The 21,136-nt window shown below is 44.1% G+C and overlaps 1 protein-coding gene across 4 annotated transcripts in view; it reads right to left on the bottom strand.

Moving 5' to 3' along the window:
- Nucleotides 1-410: 410 nt before the first annotated feature.
- Nucleotides 411-21,136, bottom strand: part of LOC119455845 (glycine receptor subunit alphaZ1-like) — a 145,878-nt gene continuing 125,152 nt past the window's right edge. The window contains exons 4-9 of one of the 4 annotated variants that reach the window (XM_037717348.2): nt 17,884-18,196; nt 15,685-15,819; nt 14,642-15,003; nt 9,016-9,060; nt 7,728-7,745; nt 411-6,289 (exon numbers count right to left, since the gene is read on the bottom strand). In XM_037717348.2, coding sequence (XP_037573276.1) covers nt 6,089-6,289; nt 7,728-7,745; nt 9,016-9,060; nt 14,642-15,003; nt 15,685-15,819; nt 17,884-18,196 — 1,074 coding nt within the window. In that variant the 3' untranslated portion in view covers nt 411-6,088. The remainder of the gene's footprint in view (nt 6,290-7,727; nt 7,746-9,015; nt 9,061-14,641; nt 15,004-15,684; nt 15,820-17,883; nt 18,197-21,136) is intronic. The other 3 variants (XM_037717350.2, XM_037717349.2, XM_037717351.2) reach the window with 3 other exon arrangements.

Consider the following 21,136-nt stretch of genomic DNA (forward strand, 5'->3'; position numbering starts at 1 on the left):
TCTTCCCGGACCGGGACCTTTGCTCAGATCCCGTCGCACCACTGCCAAAAAAAAAAAAAAAAAAAAAAACAACCTACGATTGCACTTATTCGGCTTACCTTTAGGCACGGAAGCCACTCCTTGGCCACTTGCTTAACTTTACCGAGCAGAACTTTACAAACTTAGCTTTACCATGCAGCGCTGTGTTTGTAGAGTGTTGGGACAGTTTTAAACGGTGTTTCACATAAGTGCGTACGTTTCAGGTTCCATAGACGAAGAACCGAGGGAGGAGAAAAAGACAAACTATTTTATCCTACCCTTAGTCGACGATGCCGAAGTCCACCTGGGTCCCAAGTCTGGTGGCGAGTTCCCGTGACTTGACCCGTTGGCGTGCTATGTGGTTGACGGCCTTTACTACTTTGACACAAATGTGGGAAAACAATTTTTATTAAAAACGTCAACACCGAAATATCGAAAACGACACTTATTGTGAGCAATGGCACATTAACGGGGGCACAGAAACGGTGACTGGTGGAAGTGTGAATATGAGCACGATGCGGGCGATTTGCAGTGCGCTTGAACGTGTGAGTGACCCAACCAACACAACGCAATGGGAGGCCTAGCTATCGTGGTTATCATATCTGCTACGTAGCCCTGATTCTGATTACTTACATCTCTGCCTCGCCCGTCTCTCAGTGTCATTCTTGAGCTAACTTTGTGCAGACCGCTGTTTATAGAAAATTAGTCTTGTGAGTGCTTTAGAAACTCCTCCCATTTTCACTTTATAGGTGTTCCTTAAGGACATATTCCGACCGTCCGACCATATTTCGCAATCACAAAGCGTCTTTATCACATCGGGAGGGTTATATAGAACACTTTTAAAAAGGGTATAATGTGCATAAATAAACATTCCCGGATTGTTTATATTTTCACCGCCTGAAGAAACAAGCAATACACATGAGCGTTGGTGTGCAATACCAGCATCATCTTTGCTGTTGGCTCTTCTTTTTCGAGTCACTGATGACTTTCTGGACACACATATTGCCATACACTTCCAAGTCTATGCGGTACATCATAGTGTAAATAGGGCAATCACGCGACTAAGCTCTTGAACGTTGTAGATGCTTTTACGTCTTACCCATATCAAAGGGCAAAACTGACCAAGAAGCAATACTCCTGAGCTTTCTAACTGTTCAATCTATGGTCTCTAGCACGGCAGCGACATTTTTAAAATTATTTACGTTACGGCCACAGCAAACTTCAGAGCAGTATTTTTAAGATTCATACGGAACCAATCTCGCTCAGGTGATAGAAATCATTTCTTCTGGACGGTTAAACTTGGTAAATGTTCCGTCGTCACCATATGCACCAATAATGACTACTATAGAACATTACAAATACTGGTACATGATGAGCTTAAGAAGAATGCACCGTCGTGAGCTCATTTAAACTGCTCACAAATTCTTCATTGGCCAATTTATCGCTGGAATTAAGTATTTCGGGCTCAGGTCTTGGAATATTTCAAAACTTTCAAGGGGGGACTTAAGATGAGTGCTATGTAGAAAGAAGGCGACTGTTAGAAATGCGCAATCGAAACTTGTGAACTGTCGCCGCTCGTTATTGAACCGCCATGTGCTGTTAACGCCATGTAGACATCTATATCCGCATGCGATCGTGTTTTACTTTTGGTCGTTCAAAGAGGTCACTTGTTAACTTCTGGGTGGTCTGTTACCACTGAGGCGTAGCGTCTTGTCCGGAGAATGCTAGCGACTATTGGCAGAGTGTGCAGGCTGCGAAAATGGCCCACGCTTACTCATGAAGATAATAGAGAGTTTTATATTAGGGGGACGCAAGCGTTGGGGCCGCCTAACGCGTGGGGCCATGGTACTACGAATGCGCAGTAGGTGTCTGCGCATGCGCAGTTCCGTGGCCCCAAGTGCTAGGAGGCCCCAACGCTTGCGTCCCCCTAATCTAAGCTCCCTAATACCTACGTAAACAAGCGGCGTGTCCTGACGACGTACGTGCATAGGAAAGTGTGGCCAACGAAATTAAATACGTTTGTGGTACACTTCCATGAATTCACCAATTTTCGAACCTTTCGCAACATCAGAGCCGTGCTGTCGGATTAAAGCGCAACTACGCGCTTTAATACATCTGAAATGTGGGAGTCGAGTTTCTCTTCATCAATATTGATCGTTCCTTGTAAGTTGTTTAACTAGCAGAGTTGTTTTACATTCCTGGTTATCGATTATTCTATTTAATTATTCAGTTCGAAAAGGCGAATTATATATAAGCTATATATAGACCATCTATATATGGAATTCTCATGATACAACTGCGGCTACAGAGAGTGTTGAGATCGCATCGGTCACGTCGCACAACCTTGTTCACATTTGAGCCTAGTACATGGGAATACCGTCGACGAAACATGGATGTCCCGCCTGAGTCTCCTTACTACGAGAGACCGGCTATGTGCGTATAAGGGCGAGATAAGAAGTTATGAAGTGTACATTCACAGTTCAAAATGTGAAAGAAGCTCCGTTTTATGACAGAAGGACCGGACACAGGTTAGCTCAATGATGGCTCATAACTACATGAACAAATATCGTCTGTGCTGCGAGCTCGAGGGCTTCCTGCAGGGAATTACTTCATGAAGATTTATGACCAGCATTGTTCCAACGTTTCTTCGACCAAAGTATAAGTTTTTACTTTCACTGAAGTAGTCGAAAGTAAGCGCTCTTGGTACGGTTCAAATAGGCTATCTTAATTATAGGAAGCTTGCTGGTTATGACTGCAACATCGCAATAGTATTTGACTCTACATACACATTAAGCGCTGTCTGAAAACAAGGTCTTAACAGCGTTCATATTTAAGTGCTACTTAGTTTCAGAGCTGTTTATATCTCTTGGCAAGGCTTAGTACAACAAAATTCAAACCATGCCACCACTCGTGAGTGCATGTACAACTCGACAATAACCACGCATTAATGTATCACAACGATGCATTCTGCCACACGCGATCATGTTTTGCACACGCTTTGCTCCTACTAAGCTCTTGATTTCTTAAAGGGGCTAAAAACAATTACTCTTCTACGCCAGTACGACTATTGGCTCAGCGGATCGACATTTGAATCTGATGCTGAACTTCTCTCTCGAAAATCGAGGAGTCCATGTAAGACCAATTGCGAACAGGGGCCCATCAACAGGCTATCTGGTATTCCCATTAATCGTGCCCGTTTCTAATTTACAGCTCTGTTTAAACGACAGAACCCATCCTTTCTTTTTGGTTTGTGGCATGGTGAGATGTACAAAACCACTTACTGTCATAATGCCACACTCGTGATAACGCACAAGATTCTTACTGCAGAGATGCACATAATTAAGAAATCGGCTGTTTCAATATAACGCAGGTCCCTCCTGACTAAGCTTCAAGCATTTGATGAACATACACAGGCTAGACGATGACTAGGGGCACAAAACAACTATCGTTCACCAGGCGCGGATAGCAGCGCGACCGACCTGCCGGTACCCTTTCTTAACAAGGAATCGAGAGTGCAGTCAGATGACCTGCTTGGCTTCACGGGGAACTCGCACTGCTGTTTACGGAAATCCAGCAATAGACATGAAAAATAACGTGTATAGCATTCCAACGTACACGCTCATTTGACTAGACAACACGACATACCGCTTAATTGGAGAAACAACAATGCGTCGGAAGGATGTAGCAAATGCACACCGCGTTCGTAAAAATTTCATCGTGGTTCTCGGCGCCCAGGCATACAGGCAAGTTTGGTCCCACCAGGTGCCCCGTGGTTTGGTCATCCACCTTCGCTACTGCCTACAACACGAAGTCGTACACAACTTCGAGCATGTTCGCTACCTACAAAGGCCCTCAGAGGCTCAGACGCCTTTAGTTGACACTTTTTATTGCCTCCGAGCTCACCCAACCTTCATATATATCTGTAGTGATGCAGGACACATACCAACGCATCACGCGCGATACCGTAAATTCTCGACGTCTTGATGGTAACTGCTTAAAAAAAAAGCAAAAGGATAGGTTCTGAGCTTGGCCCCGCGCAAATTTGGATCGTGACCCCACACGTCACAAAGCCATTAGGGGACTTAGTGAGTGGTGCGACGGCAACTATGGTGTTAAACGCAGGTGCTACGGTTACGAGTTTGGAATCTCATAGCGACTACACGCGAACCGTTGCGGAGAAATTCATTCTATTTTGTGCCATATATCCCCTTAAATCATTCTTGACTGGACCAATACAGAAGTAGAAGCAAATAACTCCTCGCATAAGTGAAAATGTTTACACTTTAAATCGTGAGACCGCGATGCCACTGTTGAATTACTTTATGGTTGTGCGCCGCTGTTTGTGTTCTGTGCACTTGAGGCATAGTTGCATAAGCTGACGCACCCCGCTACAGCTACGCTATAGTGACCAATTAGTCTGAAAAACACTCTGGATTTCTGTGGCATTGCATCTTGTGACTGAAGGACAAACGAGTCGCTGCTTATAATTAATTATTAGCACTTCATATGTGTGATGCGGTCCATTCTTATGGAAAAATTATTCCGCACAACTTTTCCTGCGAATTTGTCCTCTTTCGGTGATGGTGTCTAGAACACGCTGTACTATGCCCTTCAGAGAACACCCTCAAGGCACCCCCAGTACAGGGTAGCCATCCGGTATTTACACTGGCTAACCTCCTTGTCTTTCTTTCCCTTTCTCTCTCTTTCTCAAGTCTTTCAACTTTCGGTACAGTAAAGAAAGCATCCTTCAGCCAAGAAGTCACTTAGAGCTGACGAAGGACTGAAATAAAGAAATGAGAATAAAGTGTTTGAGGGCATCTTTAACTCACGTGCATGTAATTTTCGGCGCTTTAAATGCACAAGCATGAAATGGACTAAACACGCTTCGGTAAGGTTAGTCAAGTAGCACAGACAACCATTGTCGCGTCAGAGTTGTTTCTCTCTCACACACATATCCGAATGACGAATTAAGCACTTAAGAAAAAATTGCTAGCAATAGCAATTCCTTGGCGGCTCAATGTGGTTGTTCCAAAATACCGCGGTTGTGACATTCATTCTCTCGATCGCCTGGATTTATGATACAACTGCGAAGTGTAAATCTGCTTAGTAAATGTAATACACTTTGCACAGGTTTTGTTTCAGCAAACAGGACAAAACAGCAAAAAAAAAAAAATCCCCAAGGGGCATCGCCAGCTCCGCTTATCTGTCAGTAAATCAGAACAGCTATTAATAATTCAAAAAGATTTGTCAATACACGATATGCTAGAGCACCACTCGTAGGGCTTTTCACGGTCACACGCTTGCAAGCCAACAAGATTAACAAACAAATGCTGTAGCTGTTGCGAGTTCACTCCCGCCATTACAAGGCTTAACTAACTAAACAGAAGTGTAAATACGTCTGCACAATGTTAGACAGATAAACATGAACAGTGTCCACAAGGGTGCATTCAATAAATGAAATTGAGCCTTTTCTAGCCAGCAGCTGCTTCAGAAAGTAAAAAAAAAAAAAAAAAAAAAACACACAAGCTTTCAACGTAATCGGTGTTTCGTACGCGCTGCTTAGGAGAGACAGTGCGGTGCGGGGAAAACACATATAGTAGACACCTTTGCTTCGTATACGGAAGCACACAGATGTCCTGTTTTGTGTCTTAATTTCGAGTTGCGTCTCTCAAGCAGTGGGCGTGCAACAAAAATTACGCCTCACGAATTACTGGAGATGGGAACTCTGCAAAGTTATCGAGGTTGGCTAGCACACATACACCGCACCGTAATTCCCATAAACAACCGAAACTTCTGTTTATGATTTGCAATGTTTAAATACGTCTGCGAATTCCGTCTGACATACATCGTATGAGCCGACGTCTTTAACCTCAGCGATCGGCATACAGCACAAGGCTAGCGTAGAAAGTTTCCATAGTGCGAATACACCGAAGTGTCTTTTGTTCCATTTTTTTTTTTTGCGGTCGGCACAGACCATGCTTTCCCGTAGAACACGTTGATCTTCTTGAAAAGTCCTGTAACTCCGGTAAGAAGTCAACGTGGGTCAGGATAAGAGGCGCTCGATTCAGTCTCAAGTGAACTCGCTCTGGTAGAGGTAGTAGAACCAGTAGATGAGGTTGAAGACAAAGAACACGAATGGAAACATGATGCGACACACTTTGTCGACGTTCTGTGACCTCTTGAGGTTCTTCTGAAGTTCCATGTGCCCGCGGGTCTCGTACTTGTTGGCGCCTTCTTCGCCGTCTTGCTTTTCACCGCTTTTCCGGTTACGCTGCGCAGACGGAAAGAAAGGTAGAAAAAGAGTAAAGAAATTGAAATGGCAATATCTTTAATAAAAGAACACAAACAAAATTAGCTAAGGCTGCTCATCCAAGCTAACGCGATCGAATACGCTGGTCTTCAGTGACGTAGCATACTTGGCCTCATAAGTGTGATTATGCTGAGGGTACATATAGCTGAAACAACAGAACACCAAGATTACAAAGAAATTCGTCGTTCCAGCAACCACGCGTTGCCTACGCTATGCCTTTTGAGGTCATTAGCTGGCGTGTATGTGCTTTTGAAATGGCGTTCGTGCATATAACATCGACGCTCCTTCTTTTGTGACGATGTACGTCCGCACCTGATAGAGGGTATACATATATAGCTCCGCAAAAAAAAACAGCATAGCCTTGATTATAGCGCACTAGCCACGCGTCGTTTCACGCACGTGCAGTTGCAAGCTTGGTCATATTTATCTGTCCTATAACCATAAAAACATTTCAATAAACTGCAACCTTTGCTTCGTAAACGCGGTGAGCTGTCAACATTTTTTGGTGTCCAGTCAACAACAGCACGTAGATCTTTACTGCTTCCAACCCCTCCAGTTGCAAGTCGCGACTTGTACAATACACATGTCTTAAATATAGACGTTATTTTCAGAAAAAAAAACCGAAAATGCGCGTGCATGAAATCTTTTCGGCGCACTTCCTTTGATTTCAAGGAGTCAAAAATAAATCTGGCTAGGATACTTTCAGAGTCGACGTTTTCTTATGTGGGTAGCCGAAAATGATATAAATGCTGATGCAGCCGAAGGCATAGGACACAAAAAAAGAACAAGCAAAATAATAAAACAAAAGAAACTTAAGCGTTAGCTTTACATCTGGCTTTCATTCGTCAGAATAATTGACACGTAGTTATTGACATTTTACGTAGTTATTGGAAAATTAACTTCCTGGTCATGCGCAGTGATTCCTCATATGAAAGTTCTCAGTGCACCCAAGCACTTTTAAAGTATTAGACAAAAAGAACATTATTCTCCCGTTTTAGTGAAAGCCTGTCTTTAATGATTCTTTTTTTTTTCTTTTTGTAAATCTTGGAATCGAAGTCAGCATAAGATACAACAAGTAGCTAGCTTTCTCTTCAATTTTTTAGTTGTACTAAGCCGTCAGGACTAGCGCCAGAAAAAAATCCATTTTTTAAGCTTTACACACACACACACACACACAGAAGGAACTCAGCCGTTAATGTATTTACCCTACTCAAATGTTCCGCGTGCAGTCCAATGCCTTAAAATATTTTCCGTACAAATCTTACGGAAATTAAATGAAATTTTTGAATCCATATAAATTGCGTAAGAAGTATACAAAATATTTACGGAAAATATGGGAAATTGCATTCGGAATATTTCAGTAAGGTTTGCAGTTTTTCTTCAGAAGAACTGATGGTACCTTTGTCAATCTTGATTGCTGCAAAGTAGAAAAAGAGAAACGTTTCATGACATGCGCCATGCACGGTAAGCATCACGACAGACGTGGAATGTGTGCCCCTGGTGCAATCCTCACTCATGTGTAGGAGTAAAGAAAAAAAGCTGTGATGCTTGATCGAATTTGGTGCCAGGGAAAAAAAAGAAAAAAAAAAACATGCAACGTCGTAAGGCATGCGGTAATATGAAACACACAATCACCGCATTCCCAAACACATTCGTAACCAGCTACCCCGAAGAAGTACCAAGGAAGGTGTGAAAGTTATGACGTAAGTGATCTTGATAGCCATATCGCCAGCAGGATAAGATTGAACACTAGCTTCGTGTAGGTTATGCTAGCCGCAGAATATGCTGCTTTCCCATAGCTGTCACCTTCTATCGCGTGATGTGGCTGCGTTATAATCAAGGAGAAGAAAGAAAGTAAGGGAAATTTTAAGCCGTATTGTTAAGGTCACGTTATTTAAGCGCGAATAACCGTAATTTCGTTGCAATAAAGGCCGAACTGTGCAGCAGTAAAGTTTTACTGTCGGTGACAAAACGCTGCAATTAGGCGGCACTTCGCGTTTAAGGCTTCTTGTGAAGTTCTTCCGCGCGTGACGTCGTGTCTTCGTAGGTCAGTTTTATGCCGAGCACGAAGTTTCCAGGACGGCCTCGCCGAAACTCCTTCCCTCCCAAACTGTGCATTCTCGTCTTCGCTTCGGTCGTGCCTTAAGCTTGGTGGCGTGGTACGCGTTGCGTGCATTAACGAGCCACCCAACTTGGGGTTATCGCCAGATGAGGCGCTAAAGACGTGCTCTTCTAGCAGGCGCGCAATAATGCGGTCTGAGCGTGAGAGTTCGACTTTACAGGAGACGAGCGAGCACGTCATTGTGAACGATTTGCGGATTTCTTTCTCTCTGTAAGGGGTTTAATCACTGCGCCAGTGGCGCCAAGAGTGGCGCGTATCACTCTTTTTGCGTACGGGTCAGCACGCATACCTTTTTATAGCCTGAATACCTGTAAACTCGCTCAACGTTCTGTCGTTCTAAGCGCCAAGAGCAGATGCTGGAAAACAAAATTTTGCGTAAATGTATGCAGCAATATTCGCATCGTCAACGAATGATGCTCAAGAACAAACACCACGACTGCGTGAAAGGCACACAAAGATGAATAAAACTGCAAAGAACGCGGTGACTTTGACGTGGTGAATCGCGAAGCAAACAGGAGGTGACCAGTGGTAAGAAAGTGAACAGAGTGCTTGAACCATGGCTAACCTCTTCGTCACGTGTTTCGACGTCCCAGGTTCGGTTCTTGTGACGCTGGAGAAGCAACAATAGTTAACGCTTAAAACTTTACAGATAAAAGATGTACTGGGACATTTGGTGCCCCTGAAGGGCGATTATCTCAAGCTGCACGTAATTTTGGCCGCATTGATACTGTTGCGCCACAAAGCTACTGATAATCAAGATTATTCAAATGAGAGTGCAAAGTAATAAGTAAACAGTGAGATAAAGGTGCACTAAATGCGACGACAAACAAAAAAGAAAGATAAAAGAAGAAAGAAAACGTTAATGTGATTTAAACAAAGGGAACTGAGGAGCACTTACGCACATACGCTGAACCTGAAATTGATTGAAAGAAATGAGTCCTTGAGTACTAGTTGATGTAGTAATAAAGTTATAAACAGAAAGTGTTATCTTGGACCTTCCTATGTCCGGAATGTTTGGTCCATTCAGCCGATCAGAGAAGCCTTAACCTAATACGGGCCGTTCGGATTGGACAACACGGAGGAATTTAAACGAATTCAGAATTGCACTCCTGTAATGAATGACCAATCTACTGTAATGCCAAGTGACGAACATGAATTCAGTAATCGTATTTATGTGCGTCTTTTTCTCTCAAGGTAGGATCATGGCTAATGTGCCCAATGAGAGAATATGAAGAGCCATACTGATAAATGGGATACAAGGAAGAAGTTAATTTGACACTAAGATATTTTTACAAACTTTCCACTAGAGGACTCATTTTATAAACAAGAAAGAAAGAAAATGTACAGATGTCAGCAAATTCTGCTATGCTTTGGCCTGTTCCACTACACAGCTATAAAGGAGGGTACACATGGCGTTGCCCGCATTACTGTTAAGGCTAGTTAATATTTACTGTATTTCTGGCATGGCGGCGAGCGCATTCTGAAGACAACTACACGAAATGTTTTTTTTTTCACCATTTCACCAAAGCAGGGAAGTTACGCACTTGCCTTGCTTCTAACGCATCATTACTGTGTCCTCGTAAGTGAACAGATGTGAATGGGTTACGTAACACGAGTTTTGCGAGAAACGCAGCGGCAGAATAGACGAGGCACCGAGTTTTTGCATACATGTATTTCATCACACAGAGTTTCGTCATCTTAGTGCGTTGCAACATGTCCTCACTCCTTAGACGCACTTTGTGCATTTCTCACTGTTACCTGCGATACCGCATATCGTTCTGGCAACACACGCACACGCACACGCACACGCACACGCACACACACACACACACACACACACACACACACACACACACACACACACACACACACACACACACACACACATATATATATATATATATATATATATATATATATATATGTCGCATACATATCGCCAGCAGTTTTGATGCTTCTTTTGACTTTCACTAGGTCTCTAAATTTCAGCTCGAAATGGCCTTCTATGTGGCCTTCTTTTGTGCCTAATATTTCCTATAGGGGTTTCCTCTGTTCGTTTTTCTGCGTGTGAATGGCCACATTGCAGACGTGATGATTTTTCTCGCCGTATATTTTCTGTTATGAACTTGGCAGTATTCTTACTCTACCCACGGTGCTGCGCGCGAATATTCGTCGTCCAAGCCTCTCCCTCATCTTGGAACGCCGTTGCTTCGATCTCTCTATCATCTTCGTTTTTTTTACGCGTTCTGACTCGAGCGCCGTGGAGGCAAACCCGGAATTGTGCCCTCCGTAGTAGGGACAAGTTCATACTTCAGAGATTATCATAAATCACCTTCCAAGTCATTTCGCGACCTCGCAAGAAAAAAAAAAGTGAAAGAAGACGTGGTAACTTTGATAGCTGCTGCAGCTTGGGATGGCATGAACGTTTGAAGAGGGCTTTTAGAAACGAATTTAGGTCTCGGGTGGAGCGTTAACGTACTCTACTGGCGGAGGTGCAAGAGCGATACGCGAAAATGCGGAAGTCATAAATGTGCTCGTCGAAACGATCGACACACACATGTAAGGCTACGGCAATGGTTGGTTGATTTCGCTGTCAACATGTAATGGCTTATTCGCGTTAAGAGTATAGTCATTTATCTTTAAAACTGTCCCTCTGACTGTTTCGGTTCGGTGTGCCTTCGAGCAGTTTGAATTAGATCGAGTAATGGTTTAGTAATACTAACGAGTAGAAGCCTCAGTGGAGTAATCGAAGAATCATTACTCTTGGTACGCAAGTCAAACGCTTGACAGTATAGCAAAAAAACAAACAAAAAATTCATGCAAAATGACTGTCACAAGTAGTAAGATTGCCCCCAAATGGATCTCCTAAAATAATTATTATTCATTCCATGTGCATTTATTGTATCAAATTAACACTGCATTTCTTACTCACGGGCATTCCTGGTACCTGCAAAAGTAATATTGTTTTTCTTCTCGTGTCAAAGTTATGTTATACTGCATATTGTTACTCGTAAATAACAAATCTGCTATAAATGAAATGGAGAAGGCATCATCTATGATGTTAGTTTCTTTTTAATCCTTTCACTTTCGGTAATTTAATTTGCAAACGCATGACATAAATTCCTACAAAAAAGCAGCAGGTAAACGAAGCTACTATAGTAGGAAGATCAGGCTTTTACTTTCATAAGCTGACAATGCTTGCCAGTGCTGTCACATGTGTGATACCACGAAAAATTTGCTTTGAGGGCCTTCCGCAGATGTACGCACGACTTGGGGTTCTTTCCAGATTCCAGACAAGAAAACTACTTTCAGATATCTACTTATTGCTGATATTTATTTGTAATGAGCCCAGAAAATGGACCCATATAAAGTATGTAAAAAAAAGGAAATGAAAAACAAAATTTGCGGGGGTCTTGTGAACGCATCTGAGATTAACATAATTACAATTGGATTCACACAATAAAACTTCGCTCAATGTGAGTCTGCCTTGCTTTTTTTTAGTTAAAAATATATTTGACCGAGGAAATCTTCCTACAAAAAATGAATTCGTCTGCCATTTACTGTTTATCTGGGACACTGGGTTAAAGAAAGAAGGGAGAGGCACTGCTCTAGTTCGAGATGGACGCTGCCATGCTATAATTAACGATGTTGTCATTGCAAGCAAACAATGAAGCAGACAGAGGTTAAATTGTCATGAGCTCCAGGCATCCTTCTTTAGGCTGATATGAAAGAATGCATCTGGTTAAGTGTAAGAACGCTATTTGAAGACATTAATATGTTGAATACCAATATATATATATATCTTCTTTCATATATTGCAAATATTTTTTCTAGTAGATCACCCGACAGAGTGGTATAATAATAATGTGAAGCAAAAATGGCATGTAGTACAAAAATTTTACCAGAAAAACGCAACGCCGTCCATATTCTTACACGGAAGCTACGTCACATTTCAGAATATAAATCACACAAAAATAGAAGAGTATGCTAATACTGAGCAATACAAACCGGTTTTCTTACATGGTTTAATAAAGGAAGAAGAAATGTTCAGATCTCGAAAGACAGAAAAACACGTGCATGAAAGTTGCATTTTCCACAAGCAACTGCTAGGAGCTTCTATCGCTCAATAAGGTATTGACGCCGTCATGGTGCGAACGTGATCCAAGAAATTATGTAACTGCTAAAGTAGACTGCAATCGACCGCATTGTGTGTATGAAGAATCTATTGAAGAATCTATTGAAGAATTACGTAAACTGAAGCTATTTTCGAATGATGAATTTAGTCGGAATCAGCGAGAAGAAGGGGTGCCGAGGGGCCCGATTATTTTTAATCACAGCCGTATGCAGCCAACAGATAAATAAGCCGAGAAAATCATAGGGGGAATTATTCTTCTCTTTAACTGAAGTGCAGAAATGAGAAGCTAAAGGGAAATGAAACTAGACAAAAAAAAAAAGCTTGCCGCCAAACCAAATCCACAATTTCCGCATTACGCGTGCGTGCGTTGCTCTACCCATTCTGCTACAATTGTTACGAAGTTAGTGCACGCAGCCAATTGGTACGCAATTGACAGTGCAGAATAGGTACGCAATGGGCACTACCAATTAGTACGCAATTGGTAGTGCAATATTACGCGTGCGTTGCACTACCAATTATGCTACGCGCAATTGTACATTTGGCAGTGCCCCGAACACGTAATGCGGAGGTTCCGGGTTCGGCTACCACCAACGGCAGATTGCTCTTTCGTAGACTTTTATTTCCCTTTAGCTTGTCATTCTGAACTTCAATTAAAACTACTAATAATTCCCCTATGCTTTCATTGGCTTCATTATCGGTTGGCTCCGTATGGGATAAGTTGGTTGGAGGTATTTATGCTATGATCTTTCGGTGTTTGACTGTCGCAATGCAAGAGTCCAAATTGATATCACTGAACGATTCATCTAAAACAAACAATTCAAGAACAGATAAGCGTGTCAACCTCGCCATATATATATATATATATATATATATATATATATATATATATATATACATGTGTGTACACATACATGTGTACACACATGTACACATACATGTGTGTACACTCGACATGTCGAGTGATCTCCTGAATCGTCAACAGCAATGTGGTGAACGCGGTTTAGATCATGGATCTGCATACTCGAAGAGGTGCGACGGAAAGCTAACACATTTTTCAAGCATTTATACCTAAATCGCCACTGAATTTTTAACAATATATTTTCATCTGTAGAGTGTCGGGAGGATCAGGTAACCGCAATCCGCCATCGGTATACGCCTGTTTGTCCTTCTCTGCAAAGCGTGCTTTGCCTCGCGCACATTTTCTACGAGGTGCAGCAAACTTAAAGGAGAAGCTGATCCTTCGATAAACGTTTGGGTCAATGCGAACTTGCTTTCTCTGAACTGGTCATTCTCACATGCATACAAAAGACGTGAAAGCGCTGTGTGGCCCTGTTCGGGAGACATATGTTATGGGAAATGAAAGAGAGAGCCGATCTGCGTTGCACAGTTCCAAAGGAGAAAAATATTGAGCGACAAACCTTTCCGCGGGAATGTCACACTCCTCGAGCCACCTTGTGGCCTCTATGTTGATATTACAAATGTCAACACGTCGGTAAAAGAGAACCAGATGATTTCCGCAGGAGCTTAAAACAAGTAGGAATACTAAAAAAATGAAAGATCTGAGTGGGCCTTAAGAAAAGCCATATAAGGGCTGCGTTAGCAAACTTATGTGTTACAAAACTTTGGTACCACCACCATCGCAACTGTTACTACTACCACTGCTAACCAGGAGGTTGGCAAACGGCGCATGATTGTGAAATAACTTTATCTTGCTGGTCTCCTGAAGTCATGACTACAGAACATTTGCACTGTTCTCGCGCAAAGAAGCAATTGAAGGCATTGTGTTTTATTGCATTGTATTTCTTTTTCTTTTTATACTGAAAGGCTTTAGAAACGAAGGGTGGTTAATATGTACGATTCATTTCGGTGGTGGCTTGGCGACTCATTGAGAAAGTAACGCACGATTGAGGAACGTTTCGACGTAATATCCTTGTTTCAAACAAGGGTGATTCTTAAACTAAAAAATACCTAATATGCCAAAAGAAGAAAGGAACGGCAAAAACGACAGAGCCACGGCCTTTCACCAAACAGAATGCCACCAAAAGCAGAAACTCACGTTGAAGATGTTGATGGACTTGCGAAACTCCTCGGGGCGTAGTTTGCTTCGCGAGAGGTAGTTGACAAGTGTGAACTCTAGCAGGGCTCCGAAGACCATGACAGAGCAGGCGCCTATCCAGACGTCGATGGCCTTAATGTATGACACGGGCGGGAGCTGTGTGCGCACACCGGACGCGACGGTGGTCATGGTGAGCAGCGTGGTGACTCCGAGGGTGACTCGCGCGGGCGTGGCGTCCACGTTGAGCCAGAAGGAGACCCAGGAGATCATGACGATCAGGAAAGTGGGCAGGTACGTCTGTATCAAGTGGTAGCCGTTCTGGCGCTCCAGGGTGAACGTCGCGTTGAGGAAGCTGAACACGCCTGCGCACAGCGGAGGGCGAGCAGTTCGCGGGCAAGCCTGTGCTATAATAAATGCTTCCAAAAAATCTGAGTAAAATTTTCGAAGAAACTCACTTGAGAGGCTGTGTCGACTGATCGTGAGGTTATGTCAATTTCGCGTCACAGAAAAGGGTACAATGGTTGGCTGAGTTAAACGTACAGTTGTTCAGAAGGGACCTTATGTTATTCTCGCATAACGAGTAAACATTTAGTAGCCTAATTTACGTAAGGTTGATTCCATAGTCAACCGGCTTTGAATATCCCTAGTAAGAGCACTAGTGAGCACTAGTCTGCATATAAGCTAGAACATTCGGAACATTTAATCCACTCGTATGTATTCTCGAAAAAAAAAAGTCTGAATTCGCCACCGTATATTAAAATGCACAAAGCTGCATACTGCTTTTGATGTTCTGACATAATGTTGCGAAAATTCAGTTGACTTATTGCTGCATCGCTTAGTATTTCTCAGTGTAGAATCAAATGTATGCGTAGCATGTATGACCACGGCGGTATTTAAGACAAATAGCATGTTATATTCTGGGGATAGGTAACAGCTAGTGAGCGTTGTACTTTAGATTGCATTTGGGCTGGAGTGGATAGGTTATTAAAGTATGTTATAAAAATGCAAAGCACGTGCTTGGTGAATAAAAGGAATGTACCAACCTGTGTCGATCGCCCGGTTGTAATGTCCGTACGAGTTGTGGACAAGGTCGAACTCGGGAATTTCGATGGGGCGTTCGAGCACAATGGGGTCCGCGTCTTGCCACGAAATGGCTGTTTGTTCTATGGTTTGGGCATCTGCAAGTTTAAGCGAGAAAATGATAAAAGGATGGTGAATAATAGGACCTTCTGGCAGGTATACTTTTAATTGATCCCTAATTTTTGTGTATTCTGTTTCACATTCTACCTTATAAAGAATTTTTGTGCTCCGGCAAAATATGCAGTAATAACAAACCATCCACCTCTAGTAAGTGTATTGTTTAGTTTGCCTGAATTCTGACGGGGCCTAGGACAGAAACTCTAATATATCGATGTTCAACTGCTTGGAGCCGTCAGCGTTTTGAAGTGAACCTCATTTTGTTTGCTAGCTGTCGTAGCAAACACATCTGAAGCTTACGGAACGTTTTTTAAACGTTGTTGCGTGCACGTTTCAATCGTATAATGGGCATTTCTTTATCCACGTATAACGCCGTTTCAATACGCCCATGTACTCACACTAGGTCTTTATGAATAAAAATAAATAATTGCACTTTTTATTTATTCTATTCGGCCTATCTGCTGATGGAACCTTGAGGCAGTAAATTTAGGAATGCTAAGCAGGAACTAAATTATTTTACAAACTGAAAAGCACACTCATATTCTTAAAGGAATTTGGGCAAGCTTGCTATTATTAAAAAAAGAAAAGGAAAGTGACGCTTTAGCAGCTACTCGGAATTTCACATTACACTACACAGATTATGCACTAACTAGCATTTCAGCACAGTGGTGTTACGGTGATAACCTCGAGACTCAAATTAGCAGGCGGGTAACCTAGACGAATGGTATCGGCCAAATAATATTACACGTTCAAGACTGAATATCTGACAGGCTGTGGAAGTTTACTGCTCCGACGAATGGGTTTATCATAGGAACTATATGTTTACCTAATACTTTTGATCCGAGGAAGAGGAAGATGTTGTTGGCTGCAGGTGGTACCTACTACTACCCGATTCATGGCCGATCCCCCGTAGTGGGCTGTGCCATATATTTAAGCACCGAACTAACCCAAATCAAACCAAATCTAGTCTTGCTGGAATTTCTGATAATTGCTTCGCCGCAGCGCCACCATTTCAGCAGAGCTTAAGAAGCCTACAGTGTATAGGGGCGTTTTTCAGTGCATTCTCGTTCAACGCGCAGCGCGGGATGTGATAGTGGAAACTTTTGTCGCCTTCCTTGTCACAAAACTTGATTGTCGAATGAATACACAGAAATGACATGAATCAATGAGCAAACAAGAACGTACGCGCACACATGCGCACAATGGCGAGCACTTAGCTTTAGCGCGCTAGGATCAATGAGCAATGTAGTGGGCACGACAAAACGTTTGGTACGGTGGGCTTATATGCGTTCGGGTAAACAAAACAAGCAATTGCAAAAAATAATAATAATGCAATGGAATATACAAAGTGAGAGTGAATCACGAATTAGGGAAACTTGGACAATGAATACAGAAATGGTCAGCAAGTACAAATTATGGCAAATCAATTCTGCGCAATCCCGCCAGCAGGCGGAAGTATCATGAAAGGGAAATCCACCCGAATGTAGCAATCCCGGAATTTTTTCCTTTCATGATACTTCCTCCTGCTGGCGGGATTCTGCACAACTGATTTGCCATTATCTGTGTCCTGTGCTTCGAGCTGTCGATGAATTCGTTCTCGCGCTGCGATCTGCTAGCCTCCTGGTTAGCTCAGATGGTAGAGCGACCATCCCGGAAAGGCGTTGGTCCCGGGGTCGAATCCCGGACCAGGACAAATGTGTCCTCAACTGCGAAGCGTTCATTCTGAGAAACCCGTACGGGTTTCATTTGTGGCTTTGTACTACATTCGGGTGGATGACAATTATTCAGTTTCACATACAAGTTGTACGAAAAACTACAATAACGTGCTCAGTACATTTGTTACTTTGGCCTGACTTGAACAGACAAACGTGATATTCCCTAGCTCCCCTGCACATCGACCCTGCTGTCCCCTGAGTTGCCCTCTCCTTCCATAATTACGCTTATTTACGTTGAGCGTTCAATTCACCGAAAGCGTTTCTCTCTCACACAGTGTGATCTGCTCGAGAAGACGCTAAAGTGTGCAAGGAATGGAGACTGCTGCTCACAGGGTCCGAGCAGAATGTGGCACCTCTGCGTGTCTAGGGGAAAGTGCTTGAAGGACATGAAGCAGGCGAGCCGCAGCGTGAGGCGCATGCTGAACAGCACCTCTCCGTCGGGCCCCAGCTTGACCAGCTTGTTGGGCACTGTGACGTAGTGGAAGCTGGCCTCCTTCACGTTGCGGAAGAACAGGTCGGGCTTCCAGATCTTGCCCATGATGTCCTCGCCGTTGATGGTCACCGGCGTGGTCACGCCGTACTTGCTCACGTTCAGCCGAAGGTCCTGCCATGACTGGCGCAGGTAGATGTCCATGCCATACTCCTGCACGAATTGTTCGGGAAACGTCAAGTGACGCGCGGCCGTCTCCAGAGAACAGAAAAAATTCCAAACACACACAAACACGCGCGCACAAATTGCCGGCTCACTTTTCTCTTCCCGAGTTGTTTCTCTAAGCCTGTAACCTTGGCCTACTTTGACGACACGACGCGAACGGTAGCAGTGTACGTTTCCATATCTGTTACAGTTAGTGTAGCTCTCAAAATACGTAAAAGCACACGTAGAGGCTCAACGGAAGCAAATATCTTGCGCGTCCCTAACTTCTTGCTTGCTAGCAGCTGCCGTGCTGTTAAACCATGTAAGCGTTACCCGCGACAAACGCATTCCTGCCGTCAAAACAGGCACGAGCCCCAACCGCGACGAATAAGCCTATTTTGCAAGCGGGGAAGCATCGCAAATACAGTCACCACATTTCCTCCCGCCTATTTCCATCTCTTCTTTTGGAGAAAGCAAAAGAACGGTCACGACGGCTGGACGTGACGCGGTCCAGTTCCGAAAGGGGACGAAATGACCTCGCCCCTGCATTCCCTGTGGCATCAGTTCGCCGAGCGTCGACGCAGACAAATAGCCGGCTGCGTGCTTTCGACAGCGAAACGGCTTCCGCCGTCGCCAACGCAACGGGGAGCCCGTCTTCGCTTCTGGACGAGCGGACGCGTGACAGGAACTATTCCGACGCGCGGCGGCTCCGCGATTCGAGGCAGGAAAGCGGGAAAAAAAAGGCCTTCGTTGAGGCTTCTCCCGGAGCAAAATTCCTCGACCGTTCTGCGTGTGGGCTGGTTATATTTGCGCTTGCCCTCAACGCCAGCCTCATTTCCTCGGTGCAGCCCGTATCGCTGCTTCCTGAGTCTCCCGGCAATGAGCCGAGCAAGAGCTAGCTATCTAGCGCGTGGGGCTTCTTCTATCGTCGCTTTCGCCGCCAGCTGCCTTATGTTCGGACTATCTTAACGCACACGAGACGTCAAGCGGCGAGGCGCCGGAGGAGCCGTCCCGGGTTATTACTAAGGTTTCGCCGCTTCCACGCCTGCTTCGTTATTTCGAGGAAGGCGTGCTAGCTCGCGACCTTGAATCCATAGGTCCACTGGGGCCCTGTTGCTGCAGTTTCGTAAGAAGTTGTAAAACAGGGCTGTCGTGCGTGTACGTTGGTACGCTTGTTTGTGCTGGTAGCAGTCTTCGCCTTAACACTCTTGTCATTACGTGGCATGTCGCCTAACTATGCGACCATCGAGACGAGTCGCAAAAACTTGAAGACACGCAAAAAGTCGTCCTGTAGGCGTTCAGCTTCATGGTTGCAGTCTCAGCCCTAAAGACCGCATTTCTTTCGCAAGTGCAGAACAATAAATATTATTCGTATGCACCTTAGTAAAGTTTGGAAACCAAGTCAGACCTAGAGAGGCATAAGCAGGAAAGGGCAGAGAGGTAGACCAGGCGGGAATACACAGTTTACTACCCTGCTTGGGGAAAGGAGAAAAGGGAAGACTAAAAGGCAAAAGAAGAGAGAGAGAGAGAGAGTACAGTACCACTAGGGTGAGCACAACACAAGCGTGAGCACAGCAGGGTGAGTACAGCACAATTGGGAAACAAATTAATACGCCGCGGTAGCCTAATTGGCTTTGGAGTTGTGCTGCTGAGTTCAAGGTCGCGGGTCTGATCCCAGCCGTGGCGGCCGCATTTCGATGGTGGCAAAATGCAAAAATGCCCGTGCACGTTAAATAACCTCACGTGGTCAAAATTAATCTGGAGTCCGTCACTATACGGCGTGCCTCATAATCATATCGTGGTTTGGACACTTGAAACACCATAATTTATTTTATCTTAACGTTAATGGGGTATCTCCTTCTCGCATTTCGCCCAATTATCATTATCATCGTCATCGTCAGCCTAATTAAGCCCATTGCAGGACAAGTGCATCTCCCTCAGAGGTCCAATTCTCCATACCTGCATCATCTCAAGGAGGAGTGTTGCTAGCTGTGGGCGGACCTATAGCGTTGCAAAAGTTGCTAGAAATGGTTCCGCTTAACTACCCAATACATCTGCGAATTTCCGAAGCCCATCGTTCAACACAATTCTCTGCAACCTTCGACTTCGTTTAACAAGTCTTTGCACCTATTCTCGTATCCACGTACCAACTTGTTTTCCACTGCCGCTTTTCTACCTTTTAAAGTTAAGCGCATGGTTCGGTCTTTCTGCTCCCCTGTTCGTTGGGCGATGTTTATATTCCGTTAGCGCTTAATGTAGCGAAAGAAGCGGATAGATTTCCTTAGCCTCAGTATACAACTAGCCAAATTTAACAAGAGCCAACCGTAACCTGATCTTTTTTTTTTCTACTTTAATACACGTAACCTGTGATTAGAACTTTTTGTTCACGGATATAAATGAAAAAGAAAAAAAGAAAAACAAAAGAATGAAAAGCTTGCAACCCATACTATAGAACGAAATATTGAAGGCTTCAACAGTCGCGTTCTTGTCGCTACTGTAAGCAAGAACAAACGCAAATAATAGAAGAGAGAGAGAGGACAGAGTTTGGGAACTGTGCTGTCAACTATGCAAAGATTGCGGCGGCTGAAAGTGGCGATACGGAAAATGTCTTTCCAGGGCTTGCACCACGAGGCAAGGTTTCCACCGGGGGAAAAAAGGAGCGCGAGAAGCCTGCCTAGCGCTCAGCACCGCTACGGAAGACTGTTGCGTGCAATCGAGTTGCAACAGTGAAACGACGCGCTCACTTCCGATACAGCCCGTGCATCGAAAACCGTCCCCGACTTAAATGGCATGCACGTCGCCCCAGCGGGTGCTACTCCCTCCGTTTCCCTTCGAGTACCCGCGTGAAACGCGGTTGATATCTCGCCGACTGCCTGGTGGAGAAGCCTCGCGAAACTCGAGGGTTTTCGGGGTCTGTGCTGTGTAGTCGCACACTAGTGGAGCTGGCAG

Source organism: Dermacentor silvarum, chromosome 6 (assembly GCF_013339745.2).
Source record: "Dermacentor silvarum isolate Dsil-2018 chromosome 6, BIME_Dsil_1.4, whole genome shotgun sequence".
Lineage (NCBI taxonomy): Eukaryota > Metazoa > Arthropoda > Arachnida > Ixodida > Ixodidae > Dermacentor > Dermacentor silvarum.